At 41.7% G+C, this 24535-nt stretch overlaps 1 protein-coding gene across 3 annotated transcripts; it reads left to right on the forward strand.

The window, feature by feature from the left end:
- The first annotated feature begins 634 nt into the window (after window positions 1-634).
- Window positions 635-24115, forward strand: ST3GAL6 (ST3 beta-galactoside alpha-2,3-sialyltransferase 6). 3 transcript variants are annotated; one of them, XM_009874210.1, is made up of 10 exons: window positions 635-731; window positions 1466-1534; window positions 2826-2903; window positions 5825-5928; window positions 7117-7180; window positions 14620-14715; window positions 17070-17256; window positions 18133-18270; window positions 21789-21941; window positions 23444-24071. In XM_009874210.1, the coding sequence occupies exons 1-10, from the start codon at window positions 643-645 to the stop codon at window positions 23522-23524; spliced, it is 1059 nt and encodes a 352-aa protein (XP_009872512.1). In that variant the 5' UTR covers window positions 635-642; the 3' UTR covers window positions 23525-24071. The 3 variants fall into 3 exon arrangements, with proteins under 3 accessions (XP_009872512.1, XP_009872520.1, XP_009872528.1); XM_009874218.1 differs by lacking the exon at window positions 1466-1534 and having other exon boundaries at window positions 23444-24115; XM_009874226.1 differs by lacking the exons at window positions 635-731; window positions 1466-1534; window positions 2826-2903; window positions 5825-5928; window positions 14620-14715 and having other exon boundaries at window positions 7125-7180; window positions 23444-23572.
- The last annotated feature ends 420 nt before the right edge of the window (window positions 24116-24535 follow it).

The raw sequence follows: 24535 nt of genomic DNA on the forward strand, positions 1-24535 counted from the left end.
ATCTGGCCTGTGTCAGGAGTTGAAGGCTGTGCAGGACACAAAAGCATAAGCAGACAGCTTCAGTGCAGCTTTAAATGTCCAAAACCAGACTTTAAGAACATTCAATGATCTTCAAAAAGTCAGTAGTGATTTGTGGCAGCTCATACCCTATTTTGCTACATCAGCATCAGCCTATGTGCCTCCTGCCAAGTGCCAGTGCTTACCTGTGCTATTATGGAAACTAATGGAGGGTGGCTCAAGAGAGAGGAGAAGCATAGGTACCTGTAGTGGCCGACTTCTGACCTAAGGGAATGGTTTCTTTGGGCTGCCAGTGGACAGAAAGGAGCTCCTCTGACATGCTTCTGGAAGAGACCATCTTCCTCCTGTGTCTTCAGAGAGAACCTCGAGTGAGGCTCTCTCAAAGCTTTTGTGCAGAGTACGCTTGTGTGGTAGGCGCAAAGCAGCATCAGTGCCTGCCCCTGGGCCTTCGTGTGAGAAATCAAACCAGAGTGATCCCCCGTCAAATTTGCAGTGGTGGAGAATGGCTGATAATAACGATGATTTCCTTTGTTAGGTTTCAGGGTGCTTTTAAAAAGTTTATGTTAATGGCATAAGATGGCTTTAAATTTCTTTTGTTTTTCTCGCATTTCAGGTCTACCAGTCATGAAACGAATTCTTCTGTTTTTTATCCTGGCTGCTGCTGTTATGTATGGTATACTGCATGGAAATCTGTGGAGAAATAACCTCTACTGGTATGGTGATACGTATCTATATGAAAGACGTGGCTGAGAGTTGCTATGTCGCTCAAAAGCTGTTTACTAGTAATCAACAGGAGCCATTAGTGCTTTCTGTGGTTGGTCTGTTTGATTTTTTTTTTTTTTGTGCTATGAAGTAATTAATGTGATTGTCCTGTCCTGTTGCCCCATCTCTCATGTCACCTGTAAACCTAGTAGTTGATTTGAGCCGAGATCAGGACCTCAGAGATAGGGAGCCCCGCTGAGTTTCATGAAAATAGGTCTTCAGGTGAGGAGAGACACACTATTTGTCTGTGTCATGTGCCCATATCTTCTCCCACTCCATGTGTGTTTAGTCTTAGCTTTTTGCTTTAGATATCTGATAAATTACATGAGAAAGACCTGTTTCACACGTGGAAATAATTGCAGGCAACTTTTGAAAAGCTTGAAATTTTTGAGTGCTAGTCACAACATAGTGGGAAGTGAGCCTAGTGGGTGTTCAGGCTGCATAGCACAGATGGCTTGGGACCTAAAATTCAGGGCTGTTGTCAAAGAAATTGAGTTTCCATTGGCCTTTGCACAGCTGTGATCAGGACTGACCAGTGTGTTTGTGTTATGAGGATAATAGTGATAGCTTTTAAAAGTAGTGATTGATGTGCCTCTATTTGTCTTGGTTATAGCATACAAATGGCTTTCTGTTGTGGTTTCTGTTTATAGCAAACCACAGTGTTGTGACATTTCCCTTTTTGCAGGATTAGCTTTTATGGACAGACTTCCTCTGTGAGGGCTCCTCCTTCCTATGAGACTAGTGGAGTTACCCAGTAAGTTTGGTAGTTTAGTATTTTTGTGGGGTATTTTTGTTTGTTTGGGTTTGGGGCAGGTGGGAGGGATTGAGACTAAAATCCATAACCTTTGTCCTAGGCTCCTGTTCAATTGGTTATTGTACAGCTGTGTCCATTGGCTGTTTCTGTAATGAATGCCATTAATTGTAGCATGTCTGGCAGAAAGGAATTTGTCTATGTCATGTTTCCAGTGTTTGGTTAATATTTATGGCCACTCACAGTGACTGTCTGTAACAAGCAATGTGTTGTTGGAAGGACACTTGTTTACAGCTTCCAAATTTATGCAATTTTTAGTTACACCTGAATAAAATTAGTGGAGCCACAAGGGCATCTTTTGTGCCTAAAATTTAGTAAATCAAGAAATGTGATTCACTTGTAATGTACAAGTGTGTGTATAAGTAGATCTCGCCTTAGTAAATTTCTTCAATTAAGTTTTGTGGGACTAATGAGTGCCTACTGTAAAAAGCAGGGCTCTGTTCTCTCTGAAGCCATCCTGCAAAAAGCCATCTGTGAGGCTGATTGATGCTGGAAAGCAACGAGCTGGCCAGCTGATAACATTTCACAGGGTGCTTTCTCAGTGTCACTATTCACATGGCAACTTGAGGTTACCAAAAGCAATTAACCTTAATGGTCTGTTTGGCTTGTGGTTCTAATGTGCTGGTTTCATCCTTCTGTTCTTAACACAGCCCAGATGCACTCATTGCTTGCACTGAACTTTACCCTCCCTTCTGGGCTTCCTATTTGTTATTAATTAGGCTAAATCACCACGGTGGTAATGTGCTTAGAAGTGTAAAACTTAGCCTTATTATGAGAGGAATGACTTATCCCCAGAGAATCTCATTTTCCTTGAAGTACCCCATGTGGTGCTGTATAGTCCCCTTTCCAAACAAGACTCTCCTCTCCTATCTGAGGAGATCTGGCGATGCAGTCTGGTACGGCTGGTTGGGGTGATTCAGCCCAAGTGTCCTGCTTCTCTGCAGATGGGCCTGAAATTTTTCCTCTGGTTACAGCCGCTTTGATAGTTGCTGAGCAAGGGAGGTTGCAGATCCCTTGGAGCAGCACTGTGAGTGACAAGTCTTTATTAGTAAAAGTAATGATACTGCAACAAGAGAGAGCCACCTTTATAATACAGACAGAAGCAATCATGAAAATTTGGTGTGGTGTTAACTGAGCAGTCAGCTTTTACTAATTTGGCTTGTCCAAGTTTCCCTACCTTGTTGCAGTTACCAGTTCCTGTTCTTGCTATTTCTTTGAAATTTTTCTTTTGCAGGCTGCCACCTACAGCTGTGGAGAGAAGGAATGCGCTGGACACTTGTCTCCTGAAACCAGCTTTTGAATCTTTACTGGGGTGAGTATTCTATGGGAAGTGGGGAGGAAAGGAAAGGCTGTGCTGATTGAGGTAGAAATTGACTATTTACACATTCTGGACTATTTCACATTTTGATACACCTCTGTAAGTACAGCTTTTGGGTTTGCATTCATTGCCTCTTCTTCTGGTTGTGGCAACACAAATTGTTTAGCTTCTCAGTGATCAGCAACTGAGCAATACCACACAGCTAGCTCAGCATGCTGGTGTATGTACTGAATGAATAAGTACTTTTAGTCTAGATATTGGAGCTAGTAATAGTGAAACTATTTTAATGATTGAAGTACAAGGCTTAATTTTCTGCCCACTCATGCTTTTCCCGTAAAAGAGGCCTTGATGTCCAAGACTGAAACTCAGTCATTCTGCTACTAAAGAGCCTGGTCTTAAAAGATTAAGTTTTTTTGAAAGCAAAGTGTTTCTGTAGCAGCCAGAGACCAGAGAAGTTTTGAAAATATTTTGATTTTACTTGGAAAGAGGAGTATGAAACGTGCAAAAATTCATCCGGTCTTTAATGATGTTAAGATTCTTCCCCTTCAATGGAATTTTAATTTTAATAGAATTTAATTTTAATGAAATTGAGGATTATTCATGGGTTTTTTTCTGCTGCTAGCATTGTTGAACTGGGTGTAGGTGCCCTCCATTTTAAGGTGCTCATAGGAAGCTTCCTTTTTAAAGCAGCAGTCAGATGAAAAAAGGAAGAGCTGAAACTCAAAACAAAGGAGGTGTCCAGTCACAAAATTGCACCCAAGAAGTTTGTGAGGAAAATACTGGGAGTTTTTGTTAAAAGTCTCAAATGAGAGATCAAGGAAGTGCTACAGGACCAGAGGCAGAGAGAGTGTGTTGTTTGCTTTGTGGTTTACTGGAGCAAACATTGAGTATGGCCCTGAGAAAGCTTGGGCAGGTGTTCAGACCGTGTCCTGGCTGAAGGAGTCTTAAAGCTTTGAGCAAAGACACCATTGCTTCTTTTTTCAGGGTCCTTTTTGTGTACAAGAAAACAGGGCTTTAATTCAGCCCTCCCCAAAGCAGTCCTGTCTTCTGAGTTTTGGTTAGCTGCCTGGTGTGGCGAGGTGGTCCCTGGTCCACAGGGTATGTCCGGGCTGTCTCTGTTTTGGGCGCAGTGGGACAGCTCTGGTGCTGAGTAAGGAGACAGGAGCGGACTCAGAGCTGCACAGTGAGAAGAAGGTGGGTGCAGAGCTAGAACAGAATCTCTTGTGTATTTCCGTAGCTCCTTCACAGAGATAGTTTGCATGAGCCTAAGATCTGGTCTGTGCACTTTAGTAATTGCCTGGGGAGGTTGAAAGGATTTCTAACCTGGCAGAATTATTTATTGGAAAGGAACCAGAGCTAGAAGAGCTAGAATTAAGAATCTCTTTGCAGTAAGTTAATTATTTATTATGTCTAAGCTTATCAGCTGCTTCTGAACAGCAAGGCAAGTTGTTATTAAATTAATATGGGTGTTTAGCGCACAATGTCTCAAATTTAGCTGGTCTTGCTTAGTTAACCTAGGGCCCAGTTCTTCATATGTAGGCTGTAGTACATTGTTGGGTTTTTTTAGTTGGGTTTTTTTTCCTTTTTCCTGTTACTGTGTTTTGAATATGTAGAGCTTAAAGAGCAAGATACTTGATTTGTGAAACTGAGAGTGAGGGGTTCTTCTAACAGCTGTTATAGTCATAATGGAGAAAAAAGCCATGCTCTGGCTTGGATATTTATGATCAACAGTAGGTTTTCTCATTGTGGCTGTTATACTTGTGTGTTAAGTGTTTAACATAAGACGTAGTATGCTGTATTGCTACAGACAACCAGTTCAGTGAGTGCACACCCACTTAACTCCAAGGTGAAGCCAAGGGCATGGTAGCATGTGACAGGATTGGGTTTGCTGTTCATTTGGCTTGACTTGGCAGATACAGTGATAAGAGTCCCTTCCGTGCTATGAGATAACTGTTGTCCATGGTTACTGTCTTTTGGAGAAAGAAGTGACTCATTCTTTCTATCTTGATGTTTAATAAGGTATGACACTCTCATGTTCTAGTTGCTTTTGAGGCAAACCTCTTTGTGATGGTGGCCGTGGCACATGTGTACCGGGCTCCTTTCAGACATCTGACTTCTGACTAAGCACTGCAGGAACACACCTGATGTGCTGCAGCTGCTAAGGGGTGTCCAGAGCTTCTAGAGTTAGGCCAGAGTAAAAAAACAAAAAAACCCCCAACCTTGACATGTGTGTAATGTGGACATGAGAACTCCATACTTTTTAGCTGTGTGGATATACCTCTCTTGCCCCAAACTACTTACTAATATCAATACAGCCGTAAAGGGCCATTTGCTTGGAATCAAATAAGCTAATATCTTCAGAAGATGGCATTTTCAAGTTAACACCTTGTTTCAAATCCCATTCTTATTTATTAAATTGCCATATATAATAATAACTCTCAATTTTCTTTGCTGCATCTGTTATATACTTTTTGAACCTGGAAAGAGTATCACTTGTCTTCCTGGATTATGTACTCTTAAATATGCTGTCTCATAAGCTTTCAGTCGTGCGATTTTTATAACTCTATATAACTTATACTAGCAGAGAAATCATTTTATCTCACTCTCTACCTACATTTTCCATTATAAAATCCTCCCCTTTTCTGTCACCTTCTTTTTTTTCCCTATGTTCACAAATTTTCTTCTTTTAAAAATTGGTAATACTTGAAATAGAATCATAGAATGGCCTAGGCTGGAAGGGACTTTAGAGATCATTTAATCCAACCTCCCTGTCATGAGCAGGGACGCCTCTAAACTAGATCAGGCAACACATAGGGTGAAGAAAACTTTTCTAAGAAGCAGTTGCATTAATTGTTGACTTATTCAAATACATCATGTGGATATCTGAAACGTCATTAAAACTTTCCCTTTATTAGTGTTGACAAAATATACCCGTTCCTGTGTGTTAATGATTTTATCAGAGTGGCAGAGTTCCATGGAAGCGATAAGTTTGAACTACCTTACGGAATAAAGAGAGCAGGTTTGTGTTCCCCTTTTGTCTTGTTTTTAAACAGAAATACCTAAAAGGCATGTAAAGCCACGTGAATCTCTGGCCTTGGTCTTTCCTGTTCACCAATGCCAGTCCTTTCAGGGGTGTCTTAATGGTTTCATTTAGTCCCTCTGACCTGGCACCTTCCTGTTTTTTAACAAATAAAACACCGTGTTGGGGTTGCCCCTCTGACACTCCAAAAGAGTGAGACCGAGAAAGAGTGGAGCTTATTCAGCTTTCTTTTGTTTGTGTGGGCTGGAGTGCTAAAGATAATTAACTAGTGCTTTGCTAGGTGAGTTATTAGCTGGGTCGGTGTGATGGAGTTTGGTTTAAGACACTGAAGCCAATTAGTATCCAGAGTTCTGCTGGGGCAGAATTCCCCATGCTGGCACAGTTCCATCAGCAAAATTTTCCTTTTACTAGGCTAGCTTCTCCCACTGGGGAAGATGTCACCGTTGCATGGCTGCTGCACCCATACAACGTGTTTGCCTGCTGCCCGTGTTGGTCAGGGCACAGTAAACAGGGCCAGAGACCTTGAAGGTCTTCGTTGCCCTTTTGGAAAGGGTTCTAAAATCTCAGGTCCCAGAGTTGTTGACACTGAACAGTGCACCTTCCTCATACTCCGTGGATCTGGGCTTCAGACTTTTGATTTGTCTACCATCAGTATAATGAGGGTGGTGCGTTTTCCCTGCACTTTTGGGTTCCTGTCCCTGACTGTGCAGCCTCTCCTCTTGAGTCAAGGCTGCTTCTGTTTCAGCTGAAGGTGGGTAGGAGAAACAACAAAGTCAATTAGAATGCAGATCTTGGAAACTCTTCCAATGCTTACTTTAACTGAGATTTTGAAATTTTTCTTTGTATAAATCCCATGCTATTTTCCAACAGGGGAGTGCTGGGACAGGAAAAGCTTCCCGGAGAGGAGCTCTGAGAAATCTCAATTTCCTTGGCATGACCTGTGGCCCTAAATTACAAGTATTCTTATACTGATTTTTTTATAGAATCACAGAATTGTTTCAGCTGGAAAAGACCTTTAAGATTGTTGAGTCCTACCATTAACATAGCGATACCAGGTCACAGTGTGTAAAAACTACTGTGTCTGAAAAAGCTATAGTCAGACGTGCTTGTTTTGACATTGTAAAGCACAGAATGTTTTCGTTAATCTTCTTTATATTTCCTTTCTAGAGCAATATTTTCGTTTAGCCCTTTCAAGACTACAGAACTGTGGACTTTTAAATGAAGATGACAGGTGGGATGATTTATTTGCTACTGTTTCTGTTCATTGCATTTCTAATATTTGATATTTACCTGAAAGTAATGTCAGCGACATTGTTCTGAAATTGCCTAAGTTAGCCAAGATGCAGATCTGACTGACAACGTTCAAGAGATTTTTAACTGATTTCAATATTTAAATAAATTTGGTTTTAAAAATACGTAGCTGTAGCACCAACACTCAGGAACACCTTTTCTGTGAGGGAGCTTAAACTTACAGGTTGTTTTTTTTTGGTTTTTTTTTTTAATAAACGTGTTATGAATTTGCTAGCTGAATGCAGTCCTGTCTTCCTGTAATACTTTTTTATACTTGAGGGAAGTGAAACCACACCTTAAAAATTGAATGTGATCTTCTCTTTCCAAGTAATTATTAGTCATTAGGCCAGATAATGCTTGAGATAACCTATGACTTTTTCTATGCATAACGTGTCTTACGCTTATCCCCTTGCCACTGCATCCGCTGGCCTGCTGCATAGCCTTGTTTGTGTGTATGCTCACCTTCCTTTTCTTGTGGATGAGGGAGATGCAGGCAGCCGGGAAAGGCTGGTCTTGGCTTTTTGTGAGTAACCGGGGTGTGGCACAGAGTGAAACATGCCTTAGATAACTTGCTTCGCATGCGTTAGATTGCCCCGTTTAAATCTCTTGCTTAGAAGCCGCTTCTGCTGAGACTTCTGTTTGGTTTTGGAGAGTCTTTCTCTGCATGTGTCTTGTTGTTGGTTTGTTTTGTTTTGTTCGGGTTTTTTTTGGGTTAGGTTCTTTTTTTTCTTTTTTTTTTGGAGGTAGCGCAGTAGGGTTGGCAAGTATATTAAAATGCTGTATTTACCAAGTGATGCAAATGACTTCTTAGATTTACAGTCTAGCAAATGGACTGACAGCCTGCCAGTTATCATATTAATATGCAGACTTCTTAAGAGAGCTGAATGCTGAGGTTGGCTGTGCTTGGTTTTTTTTGTTAATCAGGGAGATCAAACAGAAGATTTTTGCTTCAAGCCAAATGCCAGGATCATGTTGTAATTAAACTTGGATGGAATATGAACAAAATAATTGGTGTTCAAGAGCTATCTTGGGTTTAATGCCCAGTTTTCCTTTTCTTCACCTTATTACTCCCTCCTTTCCCTGTGTTTAGTATACATTTTTAGGATGTTCAGGTTTACTCTTAAGTTAATGAGAAAATAAAAGGAAAACGCCCTGTTTTCTATCAGGAGCATGATAACTTGCAAAATCTATACAGAATTTGCTGATGAAGGCTAGTCTTTTTGCTGGAGTTTGAAGGAAAAGGCCAAATGTTGTATTAGAAATTTCTCGAAATCACAAGTTCAGTTTTGTCTGTAGAGACATTTGCAGTACAGCATTGTACCTTTTAAATGGAAATGTCTGTCCTGTGCATCAGAAGTAAGGTAACTGGTGTTTAATCTTCAGTTGTATGTTCTGTGTGATATAGATACGCTGAGTGGTTTTGGGAAGTGTGCTTTATTTTAGTAAAAGTACTGAAGCAAAATGAGAACTGCTGCTATTTAATATGCAGTAGTGTAAAAAAAAAAACCCCAAATGTACAATGACTTGAAACGATACTTCTTTTCTGGACCCATGAGGTTTTGTGTATAGTGCTGTTAGGGCATGAATCACTGTAATAAGGAAGAGCTTTTAGATACACATTTAACTAACAGTGGCTTTTAAATATGAAGCACTTTGGGAATTAGTCCTAACATTCTCTGGTGATAAAGAATTGTTAGGCAGCTCTGTAATGCTGCTGCCTAATTTAGCCTTCTTAGCAGAATGCAACCTGAATTTCCCTATGAACTTCTTGGGGCAGAGTGGGGGAACCTGCTATAAAGTATTTTAACAAATATTAGGCTATGTGAGCACCAAATCCGTGGTGCTCATATAGCTTTATTTGTGTGCGATTTAGGTAAAACTGTAAATAGTGAGCTACAGAGGATTTTTCTCTAAACAACGCCATTTTCCATGCTTAGGTGGAAATCTCACTCTCTAAAGGTCTAGTTTTCCAAAACTAGAGGAGGTGAACACCTCCAAACTTTGGAGGTGAACAATGTCACTGAATTCAGTGGAGTAGCCTATAGGAGAAGGGTTTTCCAGGATAGGATAACCTCTGAACACCTACTCTACCCATTTCCTCATGACTACTTGCTGGGCATGCTCAGGACTCTTAAGCTCAACAGCAGTAAATGCTTACAAATGCATTTACACAATCCTGAGTCAAAATGTGACCTCTGCCTCCTTCTTTTACCGAATGACCTCAAAGGAAATAATTTGCATTCCTCTACTGTCTATGGGGATGTGTGTTAAAGGAGTTGGGATTGAGATCTCCTTTTTTTTTGTTTTCCAGAGAAACAGTATTTCAGTGGAATGTGGAGGATGCAAACTTTAGACCTTTAAAGGATACTTTCCATTTAACAATATTTGTCTTTTATAGACTAGGAAAGTGTTTCTCTCAGCATTTCACTGTATAAACAAAACATGTAAAAACTAATGCCTGACCTTGAGATTGAGAGGCAGGAATAGGGCAATCCCTTAGTCACTCAAACCATTGCTCTAACAATTGTTATAGCTGAGGTCTTAATATTTTTCACTTTTGTTAGTATTGCGTTGGTGGCTGTAAGCTAGACCAGACATTTCAGTCTGGTTTATTTCACTTATAGCACACCTTATGTTGTTCAAGGACATCTGAATTTCTTTATCTTTTTGCCAGTGTATTGACTCGGAGAAAGGCTGAGTGTTTGGGCTTTTTAAAATATGAAAATGTTATCAAAAAAGGAAACTTTAAGAAGTGGGGTTAGGGAAATATCTGGAAGTAACGGTATGCTGAAAATCAATGTGTTGGTTTCTACGATCTTCACTTAGTACAGGTCAGTTTATTTAACATAACTTTGTATACAGGCCAGCCTTGCTTACATATTCTTCATCTCCATTTCATTTGTTGTTTTCCTATGATATCAAGTCTGGTTTTTTACTCACACATAAACCAATTTCCTTCCTGCTTATCATTGTCACAATCTGTGCTACTATGGACATAACCCTATGGTCGTCACTGGAGATACTTGAATACTAGAGGGTGGAGAGGGCAATGTAAGGGGAGGAGACAGTTCAGAAAGAGCACATTAGTGCCAGACTTCCTGTTTGAGTTGGCATGCTTTGCCTCCTGAGCTTGACAGAGATTAAATGCTGTTCTTTCTAATTTGTTTGATTTGTATTTGTGACTGTATATCTCTACAATTCATCAGGAGTATTTGATGTGCTTGTTGACTTTATCTATTTGGTAACGCCACATACCAATGTTAGATGTTTTATTGGTTGTTTGAAGGTATCTGATAGCTTCATTTCTGAATATGCGTGTTATTAAGGGCAATGGAGTCTGAAATCTTGAACAAATTTCAAATTTCACTCCATTTACCATCTGAGTAGTATTCACAGAATCATAGGATGACTTCAATTAGAAGGAACGTTAAATATCATCCAGTTGCAACCCCTCTGCCATGGGCAGGGACACCTTCCACTGGACCAGGATTCTCAAAGCCCACCCCAGCCTGGCCTTGAACACTTCCAGGGAGGGGACATCCACAGCTCCTCTGGGCAGACTGTACCAGTGCCTCACCACACTCAGTAGTTAAGAACTTCTTCCCAATATCTAATCTAAATCTACCTTGCTCTAGTTTAAAAAACATTTTCCATTGTCCTGTCACTACACACCCTTGTGAACAGCCCCTCCCAGCTTTCCTGTAGGCCTCCTTTCAGGTGCTGGAAGGCTGCTATAAGGTCCCCCTAGAGCGTCTCTTCTCCAGGCTGAACAACCCCAAGTCTCTCAGCCTGTCTTTGTAGGACAGGTGCTCCAGCCCCCAGATCACCTTTGTGGCCTTCCTCTGGACCTGCTCTAAGAGTATTAGTCAGCTCTTAGCCATGAACAAGGTCTGGTTTGCATCTGTCAGTAAGAAGGAAGAGTTTGAATTTGACTTGAGAACAGCTACACAGCTTCTGTAGATGTACAAACCTCAGTTGCTCAGCTCTAAGGTCAGGTTTTATTTTACCCTCCCTGACCTGAGTGTGTCCTGCTACATCACAGATGCACAGAGAGGAGAAATCAAAGAGCTTTTCAGTTTTATACCAGAGTGAGTGGAAGACATTATTTCAATAGCTAGGGATTGACATAGTGAAGAAGCTTCTTAAAACATAGCCTCTGCCAAAAATTGGAAGGTATGTAATAAGAAATCACTTAAAGTTCACCTGCAGGTGACAGAACAAGCAAAACAAGTGTCTCCTCAGACAGAACAAGAACAGAACAAGTGTCTTCTCAAAGTAATTTTTGGACTCCTTGTCATGGTCAGAATAATACAAATTACTTGTAACAGAGTTGCCGTAGATTTCGTGAATTCATGCCTAGTAGAATATGAAACAAAATCTTAAGCAAGATTAGGACCATTTTTTTATTGAGACCTGTAGATTTAGATTGGATCTTAAGAAAAAATTCATCAGTATGAGAGTGGTAAGACTCTGGAATAAATTGTCCAGAGAAGCTGTGGATGCCCCCTCCCTTGAGGAGTTCAAGCCCAGATTGGATGAGGCCTTGAGCAACCTGGTCTAGTTGAGAGACGTCCCTGCCCATGACAGGGAGGTTGGATTGGATGATCTCTAAGGTCCGTTCCAACCTAGGCCATTCTGTGATTCTATGAGTTTGTGCATGGTGTGTCAGTCACTTCCAAACCAGGGCGTCCATCAAGCGTGGGGGATGGATGCTGTAGGCAGGAGGTATGACCAGGGATTTGGAGTATGAGCAGCAGTTCATAATTTTCATTGTGACAATGAGATTTGTACCTCAGTTAACCAGCTCTGGCCACATTAACTTTTGGTGACACTGAATTCAGAGGATTCAGATGATTGAAACTCAGTGATTTACAGAGGTGTGCTGCAAATGGCAGGAAAACATGATATAACCATATACTAATTCTGTGCTTTTCCACCCCTCTTCCTCATTCCGCCTTCATCACTTACTGATCATGAGTTTTGTCCAGTTTTCCTTTTTCCTTCCTGTTTTTCTTTGCTGTTGCTTCTCCATAGCCCAGACTTTTGCTTTGAGCTCTGTGATATAGCTGTAAGCAACAAAGTGTAATTCAGGAAGAAGTTAACATCTGCTCCCTTCCTCCTGCTGTAAACTTTATAGGAGGCATAAGTTGATCAGCCTGCTTTGTCAGCGTAACTTAAAACTAGATTGAAAATCTAATTTGAAAATGAATGGACCAAAACAGTCCTGGAGTTAGAGGGAAGGATTTTGTGAGTGTAGAGGGAATTGGCATACTGAGGGCAGGATGGTGTAACAAGTTTTCACCCCTCTGATTTCCAGGGTTCTGAGTCACATGGACTTGTGGCATTAGCTGGAAATCTCTTTATGAATGCTTGGCTTGTATTAAGCTGCTCAGGAAACACTAGAGAAAGGTGTGCCAGCTTTTTCCATGTTACCCCACCCTGAGAGCTGCATTTAGCAGCACTATTTATATATATAATTTTAAAGGTAACTCCCTCTGCATATATGGCCCTAGAGCAGCAGTTGAGAAGGTGCTATCCCAGCATTTCTTCTGAAATACAGTGTTTCTTCTAGTTGGTATTTATTCTCATTTCACCTTTTCGGTAAGGTTCAGGGTTTCAGTACTGCTTTGAGGCCTCATTTCTTTTTCCTAGCCCACATGTGATACAGCATAAATGTGTTAATTCTGTAGGAAATAAAGGGAACTACGTTGTACCTTAAGATGTTGGCCAGTCTCAGCTGGAACAGGCTGTTTTCACTGATGTTGCATAATACTCTCCTCAGCTGAAAAAACAGGTTAGACTATCTGAGAAGAAAGATGTTAATTAGTCTGCATAAAATGCCACACTGAGCATTTAATACAGACTATAGTATGCTTCCTGGGGTCCCCTACGGTAAGAAATGGCATAAAGCCTTTTTCTTGTTTGAAGAACGCTGGGAGTGGAACACTGGGAGGTGGCTTATCTTCAGTAAGCTCTGAGCCGAGCAGAGCATAAATTTTCATAGACTAGGAAGCATTTATATTGGAAAAGCCTTTAAGATCATTGCATCTAGCTGTTAAGCTAATAATGCCAAGTCCATCACTAAACCATATCTCTGAGCACCTCATCTGTATGTCTTTTAAATACCTCCAAGATGGAGACTCCACCACCTTCCTGGGCAGCCTCTTCCAGTGCTTGACAATGCTTTCTGTGGAGAAATTTTTCCTAATATCCAATCCAAACCTCCCCTGGTGCAACTTGAGGCTGTTTTCTCTTGTTCTGTTGCTTATTACTTGGAAGAAGATGCTGACCCCCGCCTCGCTACAACCACCTTTCAGGTAGCTGTAGAGAGTGATAAGGTTTCCACTCAGCCTCCTCTTCTCCAGGCTGAACAAACACAGTTCCCTCAGCTGCTCCTCATAAGACTTGTGCTCTAGACTCTTCACCAGCCTTGTTGTCCTTTGGACACTCTCTGGCACCTCAGTGTCTTTCTTGTAGGGAGGAGTCCAAAACTGAACTAACATTGCAATAAGATGATAAAGAGCAAAACATACACTTAGAACATCTGGGATCACTTGGAAAATCTTACAGATAGAGTTTATTTTCGTAAGTTTAGCATTTGCGCAATTCCTTTTTCTGGGTGCTTTTTAACTGTGCATATATTCTAGATTTAAAAGGAGTTACTGTTTTAGTTGGCTGTAGTATAATTGGCTCACAGTCTTTTATGTACTTAGTAATGCTGTCTAATTTGGATCTAGTCATATGAGAATGCAACTTTTAATCAAGAGCATCCCTCTTGTTATGTCATGAGAGAATGCACTTCAGCACGTGTTTGAACATATTGGCACTTTAGAGGCAGAAAAATCAACATGATTATATTAATTTCAAGAGCCATCACTTATTTTTGGGCTAAGATTTTTCACATATATAATTCAGAGGCCTCCAAGTTAAACTGTGAACATAAATCATGCTGCTTTAGCTTGTGCTGGAGATCTCTAGAGTTGTACAATATTGCAGAAGGACCTTAATTTGAGTTAGCTTTTTCAGACATACTCTATCCAGGTTGGTGTACCCCCAGACTGGGACAAGTTTGAAGCATTGTGGAAAATTTATCTAATGGCACCCGTATCATGAACTGGTTAGATGACCTTTAGCAACAAACCACTAGAAAAATGACACGTATAAAAACAGAGAAGCTGTTTCCTGACTTGAGTGATCCCTGAAATAATGCAGCTGCATTTTTTTGAAAGCAGCCTTAGTGTGTGGTATAGGATTGAGGGACCAAGAGGTGTAAAAGATATAGGACCTCAGTTAGTAAAGCTACCTAAATGCAAATACATTACTGATAACCATATGAAGCAAGGGGAATCGTGCATGTTAAAAATCCTGTTTGTTCCACAGCATTGCCTGTCGTCGGTGTGTTGTGGTGGGTAATGGAGGAATACTTCGGAATAAGACATTAGGAGAGAAAATTGACTCGTATGATGTCATAATAAGGTAAATGCTATCTGCTTTTCTTTTTGTTTACATACAAAGAATTAACAAACTTTTGTTATCTGCCAGTAGCTTTGGAGATCAGTTATTAAACAAATGCCAATGTATAAAACTTCCTGGTTTACTTACCCTGTCACAGTCTTCATTTAAAATATTTTAGGAAAAAATGGGTCAGTGTTTTATTATATAGGTTGAATGGTGTAGGGGAGGAAAGAAAACTGGGTGTCTCCATGTACAGATATACTCGTGCAAGATGCTGCCATCAGGGATCACAGAATAACCAAATGGTAGGGGCTTGGAAGCGACCTCAAAAGATCATCTAGTCCAACCCCCCTGCCAGAGCAGGGTCACCTAGAGTAGATCACACAGGAAGATGTCAAGGTGGGTTTTGAATGTCTCCAGAGCCTCTCTGGACAGTCTTTTTCAGTGTTCCGTTACCCTCAGAGTAATAAGTGTTTCTTTATGTTTCCTTATGATGAGTCCAAGCCCGTGACAGCCCAGAGCACTACCTGTGCCCCTCGCTGTGAGCTGGCATCCCGGGCAGCCCTGCCTCTTACCTTCCACACCATGCCTGTCTTACCCCTGTGTTGACACAGGCATTGCTCAGAGCAGATTAAATAGAACATTTATGCTGAGAAGTCCAACTCAAGGCATGTGTCAACTGGCGGATGGCAGCATGTTAGTTCATACTAGAAGTTTATCAGATGCTGGGCTCTGAAGAGGGGACATCTGGACTAGGGGAGATGGGAGGTGCTCAGAAAGGAGCGGGAGTTAAAAAAAAGCTCGAATGACAAGCAAACTGAAAACAGACTATTTGGCTGATTTTAACAGAATTTTCTGCACATTAAGAAAAAGATAAGTAAGTTTCTTCTTTGCAGGAACTGAGATGGTAACTGATTAAACAGGCCCTTCTGTCTGTACGTACCCTGTCAGATAGCGTGTCTGAACCCCCTTTTGCTAAAACTCCTGAGCTGCCATTTCGATTTATCTGCTTCAACGTTGTGTTGAATGTTGAACAAAATCTCATTTTTATTACTTTGCTGTCAGTCTTAGTGCTTATTTTAGTAATGCTGCTTCAGTCTTCAAGCGCTGCCATAAAAAGTTGTATACAAAGCCTGGAGTTTGGCAAGCATTTGAAAACATACCTGTTAAGATGGAAATGAATACATGCAGTTCTTCTGTTGTAGCTCCTCTTATAAACTTAAAACTGTAGAAAGTGATCCAGATAATATCCCTATTATTAGGAAACTTTACTTGCCTGACAACTTTGTGCTTTACAAAAAACCCACTTTGCGCTTATTTTCACTGTTGTATAATGATGCAAAGAAACTCCATCAATTACTTTTAAGCTAGTTCAAGTGCTTGGACTCCTTATAGATCTATATACTCTTCTTATAATGGAATTATTTATGTGACTGGTGTCGTACATATAAAACCAGCTCTAAATGAAAAACTGTTTCAGAAATATGGTACACATTTATTTACTGTGAATGAGCAAAAAGGTGGTGTTGCATTCTGTATTTAATGATGACTTCTGATAAAACTTTGAAATATTCTCTTGTCTGCATACCTTGTTTTACAAATGTTTGCTGCTAAGCAAACGTGCCTCTTATTCTGAGCAGTCAGTCATATTGGCAGAACATACAGAGACTGCCCAAATTCTCCAAAGAATATGCAGTGTACCCACAGAGCAAAAACTGCAAGATGGAGACTTTAATGCAGCCCCTCTAATACTTCAGAGCAGAGACCTGACCTACCTGCTTACTGCTTATTAATCTGTTCTATCCCAAAGCAGTGTCAGCTGTCCAAGTAATTAAAAACCACCACAAAACAAAGGAAACAAAAAAACAATACGCCCAAACCAACAAAAGAAAAAAAGCGGGTGTAAAGATCTATTATCATCAGGTACACAGTCATAATCCCTGTGTACTGTAGACAGGGAAGAGTGTTAAAACATTCTTGAATTGCCCCCTGTATGACTCGGATCATCTAGTAGCATGAACGGAGCATTGAGAAATTCTCCAAGCCAGGTATTCTCTTTGGTCTTCTCCAGTTTCTGTGTTTGAGCTAAATCAGAAGGCCTTCTGCTCGAGTGACACATGGTAAGCAGTCTTGTGTTTGTGTCTAAACCAACTTGGCCAAGTTCCCACGTGTGTTTGATCACTCCGAGTTAGAGGGTGAGCGCACCTGATATTTGCTCATCTGTCATGTAGTGTGATAACTAGATGCTGGGCCACTAAACCCTCCTGTACCTGGGCACACTGTCGGCCCTGCAGACTAATGTCTGTGCCAGCTGCTGTGTTGTAAGCATGTGGGTAGGGTAGTCACTGCTGTCTCTGTATCTGTGTCCATTGCAGAATGAATAATGGCCCTGTTATAGGGTACGAAGAGGATGTTGGCAGGAGGACAACTTTCCGCCTTTCGTACCCAGAATCCATCTTCTCAGATCCAATCCACTATGACCCTAATACGACTGTCGTTCTCATTGTCTTCAAACCACGTGACTTGAAGTGGCTTTGGGAGATACTAAGCGGTCAGAAAATAGTAAGTTTAATTACTTTGACTCAGGTTGCCACACACCTCTTTTGTGACCTCTGTGTGATGCTCCAGCTATTTCCCAGATTATCTTATCCTGTGTGCTTGGTGGAATTGCAGAATAATGTTGGAAGGGACCTCTTTCTGGAGGTCTTCAGTTCAAAACCCTGTAGAAAGAAAGCAGGGCCAAGTTCAAAGCCATACCAAGTTCTCAGGGCATCACCTAGGTAACTTTTGAGTATTTCCAGTGATATTTCTACAATCTCTGTTTCACTTTTGCACCACCCTCACAAGAAAGCATTTCTCTTCATCCTTTCACTGTGTATCTTCAAGAAGGATCTGATTCTATCTCTTTTTGTAAACCTTTACCAGATAGTTGAAAATGGACTGAACAAACTCACCTGTCCTGTTTGTTGTGTGCTGTGATCCCTTAGGAGTTTTAGTGGCCTTCTGTGAGCTTGCCCCCAGTTTGATAACTCTGTCTTGCACAGGGAAGGACTCAGAAGAGCCTTTCTGAGACCACAAAAAGGCAGAGTACAAAGCACTTGAGAATGGTAACTTCTATTTGTTCTTTGTTCTCTTATTACCATGGCCAAGCACACAATGAGCATTTACTGCCTCCAGGACACGCTGCTGATGTGTGTTGTCCATCAGAGACCTTTCTGCAAAGTGGTTTTCCAGCCAGGCAGCGCCACTGCTGCAGCAGTGGGTTATCCTGTTGCAGGAGTGCAATTTGGCATATGTTTTTGTTGAACTTTGGGAGGTTCAAACCTCCTTTGGTTCCTGAACCTCCTGCCCTTGGATTTTACTGTAGTTAGAATTGCTACAAAACCAGAATCAACTGCTTATAGTCATTAAAAATGCATATTTACTTACCTGTCACAGAGTGCTAAAGGCTTTTGGAAGAAACCGGCTCTGAACATGATATACAAATCTAGTCAAATCAGGATTCTTGATCCCAGCATCACCAGGAAAACTGCTTATGAGTGGCTTCATTTCCCCACAAGGTTTCCCAAGAAGGAGGTAGGCTTTTTTCTTCTGTGCCTTTTAGTTATGTGCAACAAAATGTGTACTCAGACGTAATTATCTCTCTGTTGTAGTGGTCTCTGTTAGAACATCTTTTAGGTTCACATTGCGCTAGTGTGCATTTAGGCGGTGCTAAAAAAGAGATGGAAAAATGGAATTCAGAAGGACAGTGGGTAGCCTTGTATGCCAAAAATCTTCTTTTATGGATTCTTTAATTAGTATTAAATGAGGCAGACAGTGTTTCAGACTCTAATGCCTTTTACAAAACTGAGAAAAGCAGACGGGCATCGGAACATGGCAGTTTCAAAGAGCCTCTAGCAATAGAGTCTTGAATTATTAAATGTAGAGTTGTTTATAATTTTTCTAAAAGAAAAAAACCAGCCCACACACAAAAAAACCCCATATCCAAAAAATCCAAACAACAAAACAACCAGCAAACAAAAAAACCCACAAACACCCCCCCCCCCCCCCCCCAAAAAAAAGACAAAAAGTACCCCTAAACCCAACAACCTAGTGATTCTAACACTGCTGCAGTGTTATGCTGCTAGGGGCGGGTAGAGACTAGGGAGCATACAGGATATTCCAGCCCCGCGCGAATGACATATGTCTAACAGCGTTCTTGTGCTTACTGATTTGATGCCAAGCATTGTAATGAGCTCACCAACAGTTTGGGCATAAAATTACATTCTAGCTGTCAGTTTATGACTGAAGGATGTTTATGATGAAAGGTAAGGGTTCAAGCTGGAGACCTCCCTTGTGCAGTCAGGACCGACCACGTGCTGTTTAGCACATATAGGGTTTGTGGGGGTCGCTTCGTCACACAGGGATCAGCCAGCTGACATATGGAAACGTTTGACAGGCTGTCACTGTGAACTATCTACCACAACTTTTTTTTTCTGATACTTGAGGGAGTTGAGGGTTTTTTGTGTTTGGGAGTTTTTCTGGTTTTGTTTTTGGGGTTTTTTTCTCTTTTTTTTGTTTGAGCCTGCTACTAGTGGCTTTCTCCTCCTTTATTAACTCTCAAACTGGAACACCCAGTTTGGCTGCATGCTTGCCGGAGCTCCGTGGCATTTCAGGTCTTCAGCCAAGGGTGGGAAGAAAGCAGCATAGCAGTTGGACGCCTAACTATCTCCTAAAGGGCCACAGAACATCTGTGGCTGCCTGGCTCCAGCAATCCCTCCTGTCTCTTCTCTGAGTGGGAGTAAAAAGGAGTAAGACCGGTGCTACCAGTGAGCCAGAGTGCCACATGTGTGCTGTCCTGGAGCTGGTAGGGAGGCGCAGGCCCCTCAGTCGCTTTGGTAACGTGCACACCCTCTGCTCCTCTCCTGCGCGCTGGGCACCCCTGCCCAGAGCTGGGGCAGAGCGCATCCATGCTTGCAGCCCCGTTCCACCACCTCCACGTTCCATTGGCTTCACTTCAGGGCTTTTGCAGCTCATCGTCCCTGGCGGCAGTGGTGCTCCAGCTCAGGCGTGCTTTTCCTCGCTTTTCCTCCCATGTCGGAGGCAGGCCGTGGCTGGGGGCCTCAGCCCATCGCTCCAGCCCGTGGCTGGGAGCCTCAGCCAGTCGCTCTGGCACAGCTCGGTCAAAGTGCAGGTCAGGCTTCGGGGGTTCCTGTTGGCCTTTGCAGGACCAGCTTCAGAGCCCTCTGTGCCCTGTCCTGCAGCCCCTGGGAGGGCTGGTGCTCCCTTCACAGTCCTGTGCTTCAGCCCCCTCTGCCTGCAGGAGACAAGGAGGACCGCTCTCGCTTTCTGTGCGGTCTCTGCCTTTTCCATCAAGCCAGCCTCGTGTTCCCTGGGTGCGCATTTGCGCGCAGTCCAGCACGCGTTTCGTTCCCTGGTGACTGCGAGGGCGGTGGCAGAGCTGGGAAGAACAATTTTAAGATCGGATGTGCTGCCCCAGCAGCACTGAAGTCAAAGGTGTTGCAGAGTCAGTCCAGGTTGTGCCTATTCCCATTAAATGTGACTGGCTGAAGTAGTTTCATTACAGGCCGAGGATATCTGGATATTGCTTAGGCACCAGTGTGACAATACATTTTAAAAGTAGTGTTGCTTTCTATTAGCATATTCTTTTGAACTTTATGATAGCCAAAGGTAAACAGAGCTGTTGCAACCCGAGATATTGCCGGTGTTGCAAATAGCACTAATCCTGACATGTAGCATTCCTACCATAATTTTTGGGTCCTGTTTAGTATGAACATTGCAACAGAGTCACCGCTTAAGATTATGCTATTGGACCCTCAGGGCAGAATATTATTTTGCTAATTGGCAGGAGCCCTGGGCAGCAGTGTGTATTTTAAGTTCGCATTGTTCTTGGAATACTCTGTAAGTTGTACAAAAGCTTCTGTGTAAAAGGTGATAGTTCTATTCTGTGACTTTAATTGGCTTACAGAGCTGATGTTAGTAAGTTTTCCTGGGAATTTGTTCTTGTATCATATGATGTTAAAAAAAATATTTTTCCGTATCATCAAGCACATCTGCCTTTTCTCTGTGCAGAGTTATCCAGTACTGATTTGCCTACTTTGTTTTCAGAGGCAGATGAACTCATCAGAAGAGCACATGATTTTGTGCTCAGCTGAGATCTCATTGCAACTACTGAAAGTGTTTAGTTCATTTGATCTCTGATAAAATTGGTTTTTTTACCTAAGGGTAAAATTTTAAATTTTGTCCATTTCTAAGGGCACTTTTACCCTTCAGCTTCATCACTTAGACTAATGAAGGAGTTCACCTCTCTGAAACAAACCTTGTTTCTTTTACTTGCTTGATCATTTTAGCTATGCTGCTGTTAGGTCACATACTTGACCATAAGATCGAACAGGTTGTTGAAATGAGTCTGCTCTTGTAAGAAATGTTAATTGTTGGTTGGGTGCTCTTAATTTTGCACAGTGTACACCTGTTCATGACCTGCTCTTGATACTTTACACTGCACTTCTGAGCTATCTCACTGTAGAGAGAAACAAGCAATTTTACAGTTTATGTTCTTCTAATGGAAATAGTGAGGGAAGGTCTAAAGCCATGTTCTTCTGGAATTTCCCTGCTCTGAAAAAGTTCAAATGCAGTCATGTTAACGCAGCAGTAACTTTCACGTCTTTTTAGTTTAGTGATCTGAGACATGTCATGTTTTTCTGTTTGTCTGGATCTCCATCAGAAACTTGTGAACACATCTGCTAATTCAGTCAAACTTGATGGATTGAGATGGTCTTCGGTATACTGAAGCCTGACGAGTTTCATGAAATGCTGCTGAGCAGAGGAAGGGTGAGACTTTCCTGATGCCTCTGCTGAGGGAAGAACTACAGCATGGGCTCAGCCTTTGCTAGAAACCAGAGAATCCCAGGGAAAGCCAATGTGACACAGCAAACGTGTGAGCAGCGCCTTACTCGTTATGAGATCAAACCCACAAAACCAAGTGTCTGTAGAAGAGCCAGGCTGCCTGATTTCTACTGCTGTGGTTCACGGGCTTGTTGTCTCATCAAGCTGCTGGTTATTTACATGTGCCTGCTCTTTGTGTTTCGTTCTAGAAACCCAAGCATCCAACAACGGGGCTCATTGCCATTACTCTAGCATTTCACATATGCCATGAAGTTCACCTGGCAGGTTTTAAGTATGACTTCACTGACAGAAACAGTTCTTTGCACTACTACGGCAATGACACGATGTCTCAGATGATGCAGGTATGACCATGCGGATAATGATGTTTGTGTCCCTTGAGCTATACCGTGTTCTACAACGTCTGCATGAGATGCGTCCGTTTATGCATTCTGTTTTGCTGTACTGGCGTTATGCTTAGGCCACGGAGCCATTGTTTATAGACACATACTTGCTCGTGCTGTCTGAACATGAATAGTGTTATTTCTCTTTGCATTCTCTTTTTCCTTGGCAGCAGCTACTTGCATGATTTGTGATAGTTGCCAGATTTCTTGAACAGAGACAGAGTGAAGTTGGAAGGAAGGAGTTAAAGACATATAAACTTGCAATTAGGAAAAGAGCTGTTTTTCAGAAATGGAAAGCAGAAAAGAAAAACCGCTCGTAGAACTGCTTACAGGAGGGGGAAGCTACAGCTCACCAGGGGGAGGGAGCAGCAGGAGGCTGACAAACATCAGGGATACCTTCTCCTCCCATCCTGCAGAGAAGGGCCTCCTGCTTTGCTGTGGTCCTGCCAGTGGTTTGTTATACGACTGCTGTTGTCTTCAGCTCTGCACTCCGAGCAACTCCCTTGCAGCCCTTTACCTCAATGCAAACAGTTTTCTTTTTCACGTGCCTGCCCAGTGCAATGTGGGAACTATTTTCTCTCCTGTCTTCCCTGAAGGAGGATGGAGCCAATGTCCATGTGAACCTCTCATGTCTCTGAGGAACCCCAGGTGCCCACTGCCCTGAGATAATTTTTCTATGACATTGAACTTGCCTTCATTTTGAAGTTTTTTCTCTGCAGCTGCTGTATTTTTTTTGCAATGTAGACAAAGCTAGGGTAAGGTTAGTTGCTAATTGAGTAGACATCCACAAGTTTCCTAAAATCCAGAAACTTGAAAAAAATGAAACGGCTAAACAAAAACCTTATCCTTTATTAGCGTTGTAATATATATGTATTTAATTTGTATAATTTCAGTGTACTGGATTCAGTGACTAAGATTGTCAGTAAACTTATTTCGCTTGTGCTGTCCTCCACTGCCTCTGTGGTCTCTTGTGTATCCAGAATCTGGATACAGCACAGAAGGTGTTTTTTCTCTAAGCCCCTTGGCAGGACACATCTGATTTACAAATGCTTGATGCGTGCTTTTCCAGAACCTGCACTGAGCATGGAGAAATAGTTTTCTGACTGCTTGTGTTCTAAATGTGGTTATGTATCTGTTCCCCCTAAGCACGGGGAGGAGTTGGGAGAGTTAATAATGGAAGAACTCCTGTGAGACTATTTCTCACACATTCTTGCCACTGAAGCTTCATCTTTTGATTTGTGTCCTAGTGGAAAATCTAATCTAGTTTTGTGCAAGAATCACTCACCTGTTTTTTTGGGGGAGACTGCTCTACAGCATTTGCTAAGAAATCTTTTTCTCCAGAGCTTTCCTACTCTTAGCATCTTCCAAGTATCACAGGTAATTAAAAGGAAAGAACAACAGAGTGGTGCTTATGGTAATAATTTGAATTTAATTTATTTTATTATTTCCTCACATCTCTTTAGAATGAATACCACAACATCAATGCTGAGCAGAAATTTTTGAAGAAGCTTATAGACAAGAACTTTGTGGTCAACTTGACGTGAAAGCTGAATGGAAAATACGAAGACCAATCACTATTTTCAAGATTTGAAAAAAAATATTATTTTTTAATGACATTTTTATTTTTTAAGTGCAGCATAACTGTTTACTGTTTAAAAGGAAAACAGAAACCTCACCCAGGCAGAAGCTTCTTCTAAGCCTGAGGGGTAATGGACTATTAAACAGAGTTAACTGAAATTCTGTGAAGCTATTTAATAATGGGAAAATGATGAAACTTTCAGCTGAAAGTATCAGGGATATGTAAAAATGTGATGTACATCATTTATTTATCAGCAAGAACTCTTTCTAAATGAATACTTCTCTGGAATACTTTTGTTTCAGATATTGTCCTCTGAAAGAGTTACACTATCAAGAGACTGAGACAACCAGTGTTTAATTAGTAGGTGGATGTAGTCTTGAATGCCTGTCTCGTAGTATGAAAAAGGCTTTAAAACAGTGCCTGTAAATCATTACTGTGTGTTTGAGAGAAGTGGGAATATACAGAGCGTGCAGGTTTTGATCTGCCCTACTCCTGAGGAGGAGACGTCCATCTTCAGCTAAGAAGCCACAGCTTCTGCACTGGCCGTCGACTCTGAGCTGCCATCTGCCTTTGCTGGAGGTGAAGACCCTTGGTCTGATTTGTGGAGATGTTGGCATTGACAATGCTCATGTTGTTCCTGGTTTATGGAAAAACATGCTCCCCATGCTGTGCATTCGGTGAATTTTAAAGTTGGTGACTTGACTTAGGAAAGAGGGAGTATGAGGACTGGAGAGTTGTCCTAACTTACCCGCTTGTCGGCTGCTTCCCCCAGACCACAACAGAAGTGTGAGCTGGGGCAGAGATGTTCATGCCTGAGTTTAAATTTAAAGCCAACACTTGGATTCCTAGATCTCCAGGACAAAATCTCATGCGTCTTTCTGTCCGCTCCCCTGGAATCAAGATGTATTTTACCAAACCAGCACAATCTCCTTTCTCAGAGGCTGCAACGTGTTTCCAACTTGGAAATGCATCAGTG

Source organism: Apaloderma vittatum, unplaced genomic scaffold (genome assembly GCF_000703405.1).
Source record: "Apaloderma vittatum isolate BGI_N311 unplaced genomic scaffold, ASM70340v1 scaffold13050, whole genome shotgun sequence".
Classification (NCBI taxonomy): domain Eukaryota; kingdom Metazoa; phylum Chordata; class Aves; order Trogoniformes; family Trogonidae; genus Apaloderma; species Apaloderma vittatum.

Excerpts from the sequence above, each read along its gene's own strand:
- ST3GAL6 (XM_009874210.1), top strand. The coding sequence starts at position 643 with ATGAAACGAATTCTTCTGTTTTTTATCCTGGCTGCTGCTGTTATGTAT. Across the intron at positions 2,904-5,824 it reads GCTTTTGAATCTTTACTGGG|TGTTGACAAAATATACCCGT; the intron begins GTGAGTATTCTA and ends TCCCTTTATTAG. Across the intron at positions 18,271-21,788 it reads CAAGGTTTCCCAAGAAGGAG|AAACCCAAGCATCCAACAAC; the intron begins GTAGGCTTTTTT and ends GTTTCGTTCTAG.